Source organism: Nanorana parkeri, unplaced genomic scaffold (genome assembly GCF_000935625.1).
Source record: "Nanorana parkeri isolate BGI_ZX_2015 unplaced genomic scaffold, ASM93562v1 scaffold305, whole genome shotgun sequence".
In the NCBI taxonomy this organism is placed as follows: Eukaryota; Metazoa; Chordata; class Amphibia; order Anura; family Dicroglossidae; genus Nanorana; species Nanorana parkeri.
The window spans coordinates 121,581-136,735 of NW_017306573.1; the positions used below are offsets into that span (position 1 = coordinate 121,581).

Sequence of the window (15,155 nt, forward strand, 5' to 3'; positions counted from 1 at the left end):
CTGTCCGGTTATCCCAGGCACCGCTGTCCCCCCTGCGGTGCCCAGGACACAGAGAACACTGACAGAGGCTGCTGGAAGAAAGAAGTAGAGATCAGCATTTCCCCCACCGCTGAACACTCCCCCTTCCCTCTCTCTAAAGGTGGAAGCGACGTCTATGACATCACTTCCACCTTCAGCTGTCATTTCAGGGCTTGAAGAGTGGTTTGTGATATATCTGGGAGTTAAGTCATATATGAAGTGTGTGTTGAGTGTGTGCATAGGGGAGTGTGTGCCTAGGGGAGTGTGCCACATACCCGGCAGATGGTCACCAGAGGCATCCATCAAAACAAAGCTTTTTGAGCTGTACTCTACCAATAATGAGGCTTCATGACCATTAGGGATCCAAGAAGCACTTGGGGACCTTCTGTGATGGCTTCCCTCAAGGTTCCTGGCGTCATCCCAACCCTGTCGTTCTCCTAAAATGTTACCATTGACCATTTTAAATACGGATGGTTAGGCTCTTCGCTCTTCAGTGACCCCCATCGGAAAAAGTTGAGCTTAGAAACACAACGTGGTGGTGATTTTAGGGTCACTTATCCGACGTAGAGCAAGGGTTGACCACTGTTGCCAACCGGGAACATGGATCCCATCCTGGAAGCCCGGCAAGAAGTGATTCTGGTGAAACCACCCCCCTGACATTGGGAAAGGAAATGGGCTTGTCACTGGAGTGCTTGATCTGGTGGTAGAGAAGGGAGGGCTTCCACGTGAAGCACTTCCCGCACTGAGAGCAAGAATAAGGCTTCTCCCCCGTGTGAATCCTTTGATGCCTAACCAGGTTGGACCTCTTGGCGAAGGATTTCCCGCAGTCCGAACAGGAAAAAGGCTTTTCCCCCGTGTGAATCTTCTGATGGGTGACTAGATAGGACTTATCGTTGAAACATTTCCCACAAATGGGGCACGAATGCGGCTTTTCCCCCGTGTGGATCCTCTGGTGGGTCACCAGGTGGGACGTCTGCGTGAAACATTTCCCGCATTCAGTACATTCAAACTTTTTTGAACCCGTTTGGGATCTCCGGTGTAAATGGTTTTCCCTCGGAGATAAATGTCGGCTGCATTCAGAGCCGTGGGACATTTCGCCCACCGTGAGGGCTGAATAGTGCATGATGGGATGTGGTGGATCGGGTGAGCACCACCGATGTGTAGAAGGGTCACATGACAGATCGTTGGTGTAATGTACGGGATGAAGATTTGGGGTGAAGGGATTTTCCACCGGACAGTCCTCAGGGAAGTCATCGTCATCTATTTCACTATCCAGGCAAATGACGGGGTGCTTCTCCGGACTACTCCCATTACACCGTCCATCTACAAGGGAAAGTATTATATATTTTCAGTCAGCATATATTACTAGTGCTTACGCAAATTTTTAAAAATATAATTTTTATTTTACGTAGATTTTCTTTAACCTAAGTTTTATTTTACAGAAATTGTTACCCAAATTTTAACAGAATTGTTTCTTTTATTTTAATTTACATACATTTGTTTCCTAAATTTTATTTTATGTAATTTTTTTCCTAATATTTTTTACCGACGCTTTTTATTTACCTTAATTTTCACTTTGTAATTGTATGAAATAGATAGGTCCACTCACAGACTTGCACTTAAATTTGCTTGTTGGACATCCCGCCCCAACACTATGAAGATTAATATGAAATCCCGCCACCCCCACCTTTCCTTTGTGGCCATAACAGCCTCCACTCTTCTGGTAAGGTTTTCTACAAGATTTTGGAGGGTGTCTATGGGAATTTGTGGCCAATCGGCCTAAAGAACATCTGTGAGGTCAGGTACTGATGTTGGATGAGAAGACCTGGCTCATAATCGGAGGTCCAATTCATCCCACAGGTGTTCAGTAGGGTTGAGGTGAGGATTGTCTAGTCACTCTACACCAAACCGGTCAAACCATGTCTTTATGGAGCTGGCTTTGTACACAGGGGGCAGTCATAGTGGAACAGAAAAGGGTCTTCACCAAACTGTTACCATAGAGTTGGAAGAGCACAATGGTCTACAATGTCCTTGTAACATTGGTGTAGCATTAACAGTACCCTTCACCGGTGACCGCAAACTTTTTCCCATATAGTGTGCAATAGTGCCGATACCGAGTATTTGGGCGAGTACTTGTACTCGCTCAAATGCTCCGATACCTTTCCCGATACTGGAACTTGCGGACAGAGGGAGATCTCAAGTGACCGCAAGTGCCGAGGGAACATGGAGCCGGCTTCCTTTCCAACCAGGAAGCCGGGCGGTGGGTTATGATTGGTCAGGAAGCGAGGCTGCCTAGAAACAAATGAAGCCGACTTCCTTTCCAATCAGGAAGCCGGGCGGTGGGTTATGATTGGTCAGGAAGCGAGGCTGCCTAGAAACAAATGAAGCCGACTTCCTTTCCAATCAGGAAGCCGGGCGGTGGGTTATGATTGGTCAGGAAGCCACGCTGCCTAGGAACAAGTGAAGCCGGCTTCCTAGCCAATCAGAAAGGCGGATCATGACGTGCCACGTGGCTTCCTGATTGGAAAGGAAGCCGGCTTCCAAATTGGCTGGGAAGTCAGCCTCACTCGTTGGTAAGCAGCCTGGCTTCCTAACCAATCAGGAAGCTTAGATCAGCTAGAACACCGGCTTCACAGGCAATCTGGAAGCCAGGCGAAGAGTCATGATCCGCCGCCCGACTTCCTGATAATCTGGGCACATGGCACCGGTATTCAGTATCGGCGATTACCGGGAAAAAAAGTGTGTACTCGTATTCGATACCGAAAGACTGGTATTGGTGCATGCCAAGCACATATTCATCTTTCCATTGTTCCCCCGTCCTTTCTGTTAGACTGCTGGGAACAAAGAACTCTTAGTGCCTATGGGGATGAAGAGTTGGTGTCCCCGTCTCTCCACCGAGACATCGCTAGTTGCCTGAGACGCTAACTGCCAACCACCAGCCGTGTCACGTGACAAGAACCAGAGGAGCCGAGCCTCTTCCCCTATCAGCTTTAATGAATTGCTTACCTTCAGCCACCTCTGGAGGAAGTTCTTCTTCCCTAAAGGACTCCTCATCCATCCCATATATATCTTGAACTTTAATGACAACAACATCTTCATCCTGAATGAGACATAACATAACGGTTACAAAATCGCTACACTCGGTCTACGCTCACTTTTGGAATTTATGAAAGATCTCCAGAAGGACTTACGTAATAATCGAGGGGGGAGTTGTGATCCTCCACTGCTGAACCCTGAGAATCCGGAGGAATGGGACATCTCTCTGGTGGGTTCCTCTTACTGGATCCATCTGTAGGAAACACACACACACTGACTGAATACATTGTTTCTATGTCTTTATATCAGAGGATGTGTGTATCTAGGGGGATCCTCAATACTCAAGAAATGAAAGTCTCCTCTTACCCGGTGATGTGAGGGGCGGCCGGTTCTCCATCATGACGTCCTTGTAGAGATCCCGGTGTCCTTCTAGATACTCCCACTCCTCCATGGAGAAATAGACAGAGACGTCCTGACACCTTATAGGAACCTGACACACACAATGATACAGTCACCATCCAGACACATCCCTTGTCTGTTCCTGGATCATGTCCCAGAATTCCCGGCACCGCTCACCTCTCCTGTCAGCAGCTCAATGATCTTCTGGGTGACTTCCAGGATCTTCTTGTCGTTGTCTCTCTCGGAAGTCAGGGAGGGAGGTGGAGGGTCTATGATGAGGTATGGGTTTCTGTTCCATCCCCCTAACTCTACCGGTTTACTTGACTTCCTCAAAGGTCCATAATTCTACAAAAAAAGGTAAAAATTATGAATTCATGAACTGCAGCATCCCCACCCCCCACGTCATGTGACCTCCCAGAATCCTCCTTACCTCTCCGGTCAGCAGGTAGATGATCTCCAGGGTGAGGTGTAATATCCTCTCAGTCATGTGACTCTGCTCCTTCTCCATCCTTAGCGATGATACTTTAAATGGACTCCGCTCCTCATGGGTGGGGCCAACCATGGTGACACCTCTGCAATTGCAAGACACATTTCAGAAGATGAAAGGCCAGCGATGTGTCACCTCTGTCGAGTCGGCTGGCTGCCCTAAGTCATAGAATACTGAACAATCAGAGCCAAGATTACAGGCTGTGTCACATGACCTTTTCAGAGGAATAAACAGGTTGCATTAAACTCCACCTCCAAGCTAATTTAACCCCGCCCCCACACAGGGGTCATGCCCAGCTGTGCTACTGGGCTCCTCACAGTATACAAAAGAATCAACTTTATGTAATAAGAATAATCAATGCAGCTATCAAGAATATATACTTTCTATATTCAGAGGTAATAATCCAGAATAATCACAATAATACAGACAGAATCCCACGTGATCACAATAATAAATAGATATATAATAAATAGAACTCTGTCATACATTGTTAGCTGTAACCAGCTGCCTGTCTCCTCTCTATCTTCATTATTCTCCCCATCCCCGGAAACTCTCTTACTTCCGCCCTGTGGTTACAACATTTCCGCTGTGTGCGTTCCACGGTCGCCCAGCAGCTTCCTGATTGCCATAGTAACTGCTTCAGGAGCCTCTCTGTGCACTCTTTTAGGTGTGAGTACTCGAGAAGCAGCCATTTTGTTGTAGTCCGCATACTTTTGTTACCTCATTTGCAAACTTGTCTTTCTCAAAACTGTGTCCGTGTAGTGTATGTGAGATTTACAGCGATTATTAAAAAATTTTAATTAAGTAATTTTAATAATTAAATGGAGCAAGCTAGTTGTCGAGAAGAACGCGGCGGCCATTTTATTGTAGCTCTATGGAGAGAAAATTAAGGAGCTGCAGCAGTATTTGTTTTGGGTGTGAACGATACATTGACAAACACAAAGCTATGCAGAGTCTACAAACTGCTTCTGGGTTACAGTTGGGGATTGACTGCATGGGAGGTACTGCACTGTTACTGCTAGGTGTTATTATATCCTTTACTATTTATATCATATTGTTTTTGTAATCCATAGATTGGTATGTCTGTTGGAAACGCAGCAGCTTTCTCTCTGCCCTTTATTGTTGCTGCATTTATGGATGTGAAATATCACTTCTTAGGCCATAGGCAGCTCAAGGATGGTGGGAGCCCCTCATAATGGGCACAGCAGGTGTACAGACCCGGGAACTCAGCACAGGGATGGTGGGAACCCCTCATAATGGGCACAGCAGGTGTACAGACCCGGGAACTCAGCACAGGGATGGTGGGGGCCCCTCATAATGGGCACAGCAGGTGTACAGACCAGGAACTCAGCTCAGGGATGCTGGGAGCCCCTCATAATGGACACAGCAGGTGTACAGACCCGGGAACTCAGCACAGGGATGGTGGGAACCCTTCATAAAGGGCACAGCGGGTGTACAGACCCGGGAGCTCAGCACAGGGATGGTGGGAGCTCCTCATAATGGGCACAGCGGGTGTACAGACCCAGGAACTCAGGGATGGTGGGAGCTCCTCATAATGGGCACAGCAGGTGCACAGACCCGGGAACTCAACATATGGTTCTCACCAATAGAGTTTACAAGGGATAGGTGGGACTGTCGGAGGGTTTAACTCTTCAACATCCTACAAACACTGTTCTTTTGGTCCATGTACACCTGGGAAGATCTATATATTACTTGTTTTATGTATTTTCTGTACTGTTGTATCATGGTCAGTCCCATCCCAGTCTCATCATTGAAGATGGAGAAGGAGTGGAGTTACATGACTAAGAGGCTACTAAACCTCACCCTGGAGATCATCTACCTGCTGACCGGAGAGGTGAGGAGGATTCTGGGAGGGTCATTAAAAGGTAGCAATGTACATATGTGATACTTATCATCTGATTACATAGGATTATGGACCAATAAAGAAGCCCAGTGATCCTCCATCTCCCACCTTGATGTCTGAGAGAAGCAACAAGAAGATCCTAGAAGTCATCCAGAAGATCATTGAGCTGCTGGCGGAAGAGGTGAGCGGTGCCGGGAATTCTGGGACATGATCCAGGAACAGACAAGGGATGTGTCTGGATGGTGACTGTATCATTGTGTGTGTCAGGTTCCTATAAGGTGTCAGGATGTCTCTGTCTATTTCTCCATGGAGGAGTGGGAGTATCTAGAAGGACACCGGGATCTCTACAAGGACATCATGATGGAGAACCGGCCGCCCCTCACATCACCGGGTAAGAGGAGACTTTCATTTCCTGAGTATTGAGGATCACCATAGATACACACATCCTCTGATATAAAGACATAGAAACAATGTATTCAGTCAGTGTGTGTGTCTCCTACAGATGGATCCAGGAACAGAAATACCCCAGAGAGATGTCCCCGTCCTCTGTATTCCCAGGATTCCACACAGGAACATCAGGAGTTCCCTCAGACCCGTCCTCTATATTCCCGGGACTCCACACAGGAACATCAGGAGATCCCTCAGACCCGTCCTCTGTATTCCCGGGACTCCACCCAGGAACATCAGGAGATCCCTCAGACCCGTCCTCTATATTCCCGGGACTCCACACAGGAACATCAGGAGATCCCTCAGACCCGTCCTCTGTATTCCCGGGATTCCACACAGGAACACCATGAGATCCCTCAGACCCGTCCTCTGTATTCCCGGGATTCCACACAGGAACATCAGGAGATCCCTCACACCTGTCCTCTGTATTCCCGGGATTCCACACAGGAACATCATGAGATCCCTCAGACCCGTCCTCTGTATTCCCGGGACTCCACACAGGAACATCAGGAGATCCCTCAGGAGGATCAGGTGACCGCTCTTCTGACAGGTTCCTCTCCTAGGGTGATTGACATAACATATTGTCTGCCATTTCCCCCATCTGTGGCTCCAATAATGACTTGTTATGTCCAATAATGTCAGGTAGGGCAAGCTTTGGACCACCCGTAAAGGTCATGGAAGGTTCACACAGGCATAATAAGGCAGAATTGAAGCTCCCTATGCAAATATTTGCAAGTTCAACCATTTCTTGACTTATTTTTGTGTGCTGTGCAGGATGAAGACATCATTATTATGAAAGTGGAAGCTGTGGATGATGAAGAGACGGATGTGAGGGGTGATGAGCCGTGGACCGAGGAGGAAATCCCTCCAGAGCTCAGCACAGGTGAGTGAGCCACACAACATAAAGGAATCTATTATGCCAATAACGAAAGTGGTTCAAGTGTACCTGTCACCAGTTCCAAACTGGGCTGACTTGTCTCCTGTAATGTTGAACGCTTCACTCCACCCAAAACGTATTCTTAGCTTATTAGAGCGGAGATAGGTTGGAACCTCTGTCATGGTTTTGGTTTTTTTTGGGCAGGTTTTAGCTCACTTCCCGTATTGGTGACCAAACAGGAAGTGAGGAGCTCTCTCATGAAGTCGGTATACAGACAGCAATAAAACCGATAGCCCTCCCTATCAAGCAAACTTAAAGAAAGAAAAGGTTTCTATAGGGGTGTAAGTCTATAGCGTTTCAATCTTCCTTTTTTGATAAGTTCTATATCATTTGGGAACAGCAGCCCATGTAGGTCAATGATAAGTTGAAGGCTGCAGTACCGATACTTTGCTTTTAGTACTCGCCAATACCGGTCCTTCCCCTGGCATGGAGTCGGCTTCCCGGGCAATCAGGAAGCCAGGTGGTGGGTAATGACATACCCACTGCCTGGCTTCCTGATTGCCCGTAAAGCCGGCTCCATGTTGTTTGGCCAGCTTGATTGTGGCCAATCAGGAAGCCGGGCGGCAAGTACCATATATACTCGAGTATAAGCCGAGTTTTTCAGCCCATTTTTTTGTGCTGAAAAAACTGCCTCCCAGCTTTCTGATTGGCCAGGAAGCTGGGTCCATGTCCATGGAAAGCAGGCTTCCCGGCCAATCAGCATCGAGCCGGCTGTTCGGTATCGGAGCATTTGGGCGAGTATGAGTACTCACCCAAAGATTCGGTGCTGGTGTTCTATCGAAAGTTCCAACTCGTCAAGATCTCCAACGACCTGACTTGGGGTTTAGTTAGCAGTAAGAGGTTTGGCCGAGAAGGGTGTCAAAGCGGCGGCCATATTGAACGGGGTAACTCAGATGAATAACGTGTTGGATTAGTCTGACCCTAGCTCATTTTAATACTTTATTACTGTGTAGTATGTGTATAGGGAAATGCCGCAGGTAGGGCACGTGCAGTAGAGCCTTCTCGGCCAAACCTCTTACTTCTAACTAAACCGGAAGTCAGGTCGTTGGAGATCTCGAGGAGTTGAGTTTTCGACAAAACACCGGCACCGCTACTAGTATTGGTATTGGTGCGTCCCTACTCTAAATGTTTTATCTCTGTGTGTGCCCCCATTAGACAGATTTGCTCACTTCCTGTCTTGATGACCAGACAGGAAGTGAGGAAATATTTTTTTGCAATGGGCCAACACTGGCAGAGGGTCTATTCCTTCCCTTCTTTGTTGGCTGGAGTTGTGTTAACTTTTAAAACTTTTCCTGGAATTTATTTCGACAATTTCTGCTTTCTCTGTCTTCCAGGTAGACAACACAACAGGAGTAACGCGGAGCAGCGTCTGGATAACTCTCAGGGCGGTGACATTGTAGATAGCGACGTGGAAGCAGACTCTTCAGAAGAACGAGCCCTCAAACCGACTCCTCATCCAGTGGATTGCAGTGGAGATCTTTCATCTGATCCCTCTGCACATGGGGGAGGTTTCCTTAGTGCTCGGCCCATCTTCCAGGATATGGCAGACAGAATCGCCAAGAGCTTCCTGTGTCCCGAGTGTGGTGACACCTTTATAGAGAGAGCAGAGTTCATCTTACACCATCGATCTCACGGAGCGGACATGCGATATTCGTGTTCTGAATGTGGCAAGTGTTTTACCAGGAGAACGTATCTTCTTGACCACCAGAGGACCCACTCGAGCCAAAAGCTCTTTCCGTGCGCTGACTGCGGCAAATGTTTCACCCAGAAATCTTACCTCCTGAGGCACCAAACGAGCCATACCGGCGACAAGCCGTTTTCCTGCTCCGAGTGTGGCAAACGTTTCATATGGAAGTCCCACCTCATTAGGCATCAGAAAATTCACACCGGGGAAAAGCCCTTCTCCTGTTCGGTGTGCGGGAAGGGGTTCATTCAGACCTCGACCTTGGCCAACCACCTTCGAACTCACACCGGGGAGAAGCCTTACTCGTGCGAGATCTGTGGGAAGTTTTTCACCGACAAGTCCAATTTTTTAAGGCACGAGATTATACACACCGGAGCCTACCCCTATTCTTGCCTCAAATGTGGCAGAAGGTTCATAAAGAGGTCCCAGCTTATGAAACACGAGAAGAGTCACGCAGCGTTGGAAACCAGACAGTAGACGTTGGCTCATGCAAGAGCAACCTTGCGTACTTTGCAGGAGTTTAGTTCATTCCCAGTTGGCTGGCTCGACGGTATTGTCCACAGGTCCTTGAAAACCGAGTGGTGCACCCAAGATTGCTGTTACCAGTGCAGGCCGCAGGTATCCCAGAGTGCTATGGGTCCACCAGAACCAGTAAGGGTCAGGGCTGCAGACATGGTTAAGTCTAAATATTCAAGAGTTGTGGTTATTATTGCTTTTGATCGTTTTGTCCGACTATCTCATCATCATCAAGATATGAGGTGAAGCATTGAGTGCCAATCTCGCAGGTGGCATTCTGACTTCTAGACCACGTCATCATGGCTTGGCAAAGGTGAAGGGCATCAATATTCACCCAGGGCAGAGTGATGTCTGAATGACACCAAGTCAAAAAGACTGACGAATTGGCCTCTTTGAAGGGTTAGTCCATTCCAAATTGGAGTCGAAGAGTCATACCGGCCCCTACCATGCAGTTCGGATTTGGTTTCCATCTTGGAACATTTTTTCCTGGAAGCAACTTGATACTGATGTCGCCCTCCCCCACCAACACTGTATCTCATCACAGACAGAGGAGCCTTCCTTTAAGTGAATAACTATTCAGGACATTCCAAGCTATGCCAATCTATAGTTGGGGGTCTACATTAAGAGATACAGAGTTGTATTTTCAGTATGTCTGAGTTGGGGGTCACTTATAGTACAGTTATCCTTTAACGAGGGCCTGTACTGTGGACGTTGTGCCAAAATAAAGCCAATAGAGGCCCAAGGACTAGTCACCTGCATTGCCTGTGGTCCCCGTTTGCGATCTACAATGCCTTGCTCTGCACTGGGTCTCTATGTGGAGGTGGCCATCTTGGTAGAGGGAAACTTCTTCTTGCTTGCTTCCTGATGGCAGAGTTGGTCCCCTGATGACTGGCGGGGTAATGATCAAGAAGCAGCAGGGAGATCCTTGTGCTGCAGGTCCTCAGGTTCAGCCTCCCCTCCAGCAAGGAAAATCGTAACGTAGCACGGTACTGGCATCACCAAATCTCACTCTGAATCTGGCAAGACTTGGATTCAGAGGCAGCAGTGTCTTCGAAGATCTCACACCAGTTATCCACTATGAGGACACGAGTGCCCAGGCAAAGGAAGTCCACTTCTATGTGTTGTGAGTTGAAGACAAAAAGGTCGATTTTTCTGGGTTCTGATTAGTCACGTCTAGATGTTCTCTATGATATAGCAAATATTTACTTATTGAGTTCAGGTCCACTTTAAGCTACTCATAGAATGGGTCCATTGTTACTGGTGAGATAACATGAAGTGATACTAGCAACAACCATGACTGGACAACAAATTGGATGTTGGAACAGAGGCCACATGAGCAGCTGTGAAGAGCTTGCAGGCAAACATTGGATGACTTCAATGAAGACAGACTGGTCGGTTGGTACCACAGCAAGAAGGGATGTGCGTGTTTAAAGCAATGATCAGGCACCAAACTAGACATGGGCATTAGAAAGTGTCCTTTGTCTGCACATGGGCCCTCTGCAGTGCGTGGCCACCACGGCTAGTTCTGGTCTACATTCTATTTCTTTTTTTACATTCTGTTTTTCCATCTCTGAGAAGATTGGAAGAAGCTCCTCTACAAGTATCAACAGAACTGAGCCGTTTCTTCAGTGGCCTTATACATTTCCTGTATCCAGCGACATTTCAGTCCACCATATCCAAAAGTTCACTGTTAGGGTCCACCATATGCAGAAGTTCACTGTTAGGGTCCACCATATGCAGAAGTTCACTGTCAGGGTCCACCATATCCAGATGTTCACTGTTAGGGTCCACCAAATGCAGAAGTTCACTGTTAGGGTCCACCATATCCAGATGTTCACTGTGAGGGTCCACCATATCCAGAAGTTCACTGTCAGTGTCCACCATATGCAGAGGTTCACTGTTAGCGTCCTCCATATGCAGAGGTTCACTGTTAGGGTCCACCATATGCAGAAGTTCTCTGTTAGGGTCCTCCATATCTAGAAGTTCTCTGTTAGGGTCCACCATATCCAGATGTTCACTGTGAGGGTCCACCATATGCAGAAGTTCACTGTGAGGGTACCTCTACCCTACAATGTTCCTCACGTATACTGAGAATGGGCAGCTTCATTTCATGTGCTTCCTCCAGATGATTCACATGGCCTTTTGTTTTTTGTTGTTTACCCCTACTGTGGTGGCATTTTTACTGTTGTACCATCAGGGCATTTTAATAGCGTTATTGTACACTAAATAACAGTGACTTGCTTGTACTGTTGCGTACTTGATGGGGGTGTTTGAGGTGATGGCGAGACCAGGCCAAAGGGTATTTGCTGTAGGCCCATGGGGACAAGGAAACAACAAGAAACAGACCTTGGATTGTGAAATTGTGATATCTCACCCTATGGACTCCAGTAAGCAAAAAGTCCCCAAGCCATACAATTACCTTGTGCCATACAATACATTGCTGAAACCTAACCCTAACCTTAAAGCTGAAGAAACAGATGGAGAGAAGGTATTGTGTGGCTGTACGTACCTGATTTCAATATCTCTGGATCCACCTTTATCTTACAATTGCTTTATTGGTGAGCCAGCCAGACAGGATTCACTGGAGATGGGCCCATTGGGTGAGAGTTTCTTCTGTTAGGTAAATGATGGTGATGTATTGTTTAAAATAATCTCAATAAACAGTAGAGCATCAAACCGGTTCCCGTGTCTTTTCTTTACCTGGGAATGTGGTGTGTAATATAAAAAGGGATCGTGCCTGCCCCAAAACTGACCATGGCTGAAAATGAGCATGTCAAATAATAGTTCCTCAATGGGCAAAGTCTCTTTAAAGATATTCGGCAATCATTGCATTCCCCATTATAAAAAGGATTCAACATCTCAACCTTCAGCTTTATATGTTTACTGAACGTCAGGTGAAAGCAGACAGACCGTGACATTCACCCTTTCATAAATAGGGCGAGCACCTTTTCACATGAAGGACCAGATGTTGCCCAATGTCGGTGAATGTTTTTTATTCACCAGGTGGATGGCCTTCCAGATTATGGTGAATGTTGGGCTAATGTCTCAGCGAATCCTTTATAGCAGCGGTAGCCAAAAACTGGTCCTCCAGCTGTGGTGGAACTACAAATCCCACGAGGCATTGCAACATTCTCACAGACATGACTCCCAGTGAGAGATGCATCATGGGATTTGTAGTTTCACCACAGCCGGAGGACCAGTGTTTGGCTACCCCTGTTGTATAGGTATACCTTCTTATATGTTCTTTATGCATCATTTGTCCATGTGGGCGGCCATATTGGCTCGGGAAATGCTCAGGCTGTCCTATATGCTTTACATTACTCTATACCATACCCTCTCGTGTGTCAGTAACTGAAGACCGCTCCCTCTCACATCTTTCTTTATTCATATTTACATCGTGGCGCAGGTTATATACGAGGTATTCACACAAAGGTTGAAGTTCTTATCAGTGTGTTCTGCTGCACTGCACAGCTTGGAAGGGTGTGCCAACTCCATCCTTTGGAGAGATAATCGTTTCCCTTTGGTGTGTATAAATCTAATGTGTGACGTCATCAGAGGACTTAAACGCCAACGCTGGGAAATTTCTTTGGGCAGGGAAGAAAATAAAATAAAAATACAGATCTGGCTGCCATACTCACCTTCAACCCACAGCTGTCCTCATCTATTCCTCTACAAGATGTCCTCATGTCTTTCACTGCTGCATCACCAACTTAGGAGATTGAGGACATACAATGAATGCTGGGTGTCATGGCCCTGCCCCCTAAGGACAAACAATGAATGCTGTGTATCATGGCCCTGCCCCCTAAGGAGAAACAATGAATGCTGGGTGTCAAGGTCCTGCCCCTAAGGACATACAATGAATGCTGGGTGTCATGGTCCTGCCCCCTAAGGACAAACAATGAATGCTGTGTATCATGGCCCTGCCCCCTAAGGAGAAACAATGAATGCTGGGTGTCAAGGTCCTACCCCTAAGGACATACAATTAATGCTGGGTGTCATGGTCCTGCCCCCTAAGGACATACAATGAATGCTGGGTGTCAAGGCCCCGCCTACGGGGGTGTCACTACAGCATCCTGCATTCAAAATGACTGAAGCAGAGAGCGGCACTGACGTCATCTGCTTTAGCCAAGGGTCGTGAACCGTAGAAATGACAAAGATGAAGACGTAGTGCGTCACACGACCGGTGTAGTCATCTAAGACACAGTCATCTAACACATACAACGTAAGGGCCACGAGGGAAGGGGGTAGGGGGATTAGTTGGCCTAGGTTCTTTCGAATCACAACACCCATTGTACTTCTGCATCCCTCCCGACATCAGCGCTAATGTTCTGTCTCCTGTCTACGTTTGGCCATTGATTTGTGAATGGTCAAGCGTAGACGGAGACGTCCATCATAGAGGCAACCTGTTCCATTTTTAAGCCAATTGGATGATTTCTGAACTCTTGACAGAGTACATAGGACAATTTACATCAAACTCCACCCCTGAGGATCTTACACGCGATCATTCCCAGCACAGCCACACCACTTTGGTCAAAAGCCAATCTGACCTACACGTATGTTTTTGGACTGTGGGGAAAAAATGGAGCAAACCAACACAAACCTAGGGTTAAGCATATAGACACATGTGGACAGAGTAGGCCCTGAACCCAGCTCCTCAGCACTGCAGGGCCTTGGTGCTAACACTGTGGCTATCTAATACCATTACATTTCACTTACTAATGTCTATTACCAAAGGCACACACTTCTTTTTATGGAGCCACATAGGAAATGACAGTACGAGTTTGGATAATCCAATTATCTGCCACATCTAATGTTGGTTCTCCCAGCATGTGGGGCCCAAGGTGGGCATAAGATTAAACCTTCCATGCGTACAGAATGTCCCCCCTGTGAGTTTTTTCATGCCTGGCCAGACACGACTTCCGCAAAAAACATTTGTCGCACCACGAGCACTTAAACGTCCTTTCCTCGGTGTGGGTGGTTTGGTGTCTGAGGAGGTCAGCCTTCCGAGTGAAGGAGTTTCCACATTTGGGACATGAAAAGAGGCCTTCGCCCCCGTGGGCCCTCTGCTGATGCTCGCGGAGAGAGTAGTTTCTCGTAAACCTTTTCCCGCATTGGGAGCAGAAAAAGGGACGTTCCCCTGTGTGCAGCCTCTGGTGCACGGCAACCTTCGCCTTGTCTGTAAAATATTTCCCACATTCGGAACAGGGAAACTTCTTGGGGATGATACAACCCTCAGAACGGGTGAGGTGATGAGGTTGACCCTGAAGACGCTCCACAACCAAAGGATCAACAGAAGATAGGCCACCATTGCGAACTCCTACCTGGAGCTTGGCTCTAACAGGGGGTTCTTGACCATCTAGAGAGATAACAGGACAAGAGTAGTGCTTGTTAAACAGGGACCCAAAGTCTAAGATGGATCTCCCGCTGGGTACATACTGTACTGAGATGTATGAGAGACCCCAGAGAGTGTGTGTGTGGGGGGAGGCTGGTCACGTCTCTTGGCTGGTAACACACAATGACATGATGTGAAAAGGAGAGCCAGAGTCTAATAGAGGCTGATGGCTCCTGACTCCCCCCAATAGACACATTCCGTCCCCCCATTACTGTCTACTGACAGAGGAGGGGGGAGAAGAAGAGATTGTTGTAGTGACTGAACAAGGAGAATCTGGGACTCTTTTCTGGATTTAGTGTTTATTCCTCACCTGTGCTGATCTCTGGAAGAACTTCCTCCTCTTTGATCTTCACAGGTCTTTCTTTGGCCTTCTTG

At 47.4% G+C, this 15,155-nt stretch overlaps 1 protein-coding gene across 1 annotated transcript; it reads right to left on the reverse strand.

Moving 5' to 3' along the window:
• Positions 1 to 568: 568 nt before the first annotated feature.
• Positions 569 to 3,136, reverse strand: LOC108788088 (zinc finger protein 300-like). Its single transcript, XM_018557821.1, has 2 exons — positions 3,025 to 3,136; positions 569 to 1,341 (listed from the first exon to the last, which is right to left on the reverse strand). Exons 1-2 carry the CDS (start codon positions 3,134 to 3,136, stop codon positions 569 to 571), a joined length of 885 nt encoding a protein of 294 aa, XP_018413323.1.
• Positions 3,137 to 15,155: the final 12,019 nt, after the last annotated feature.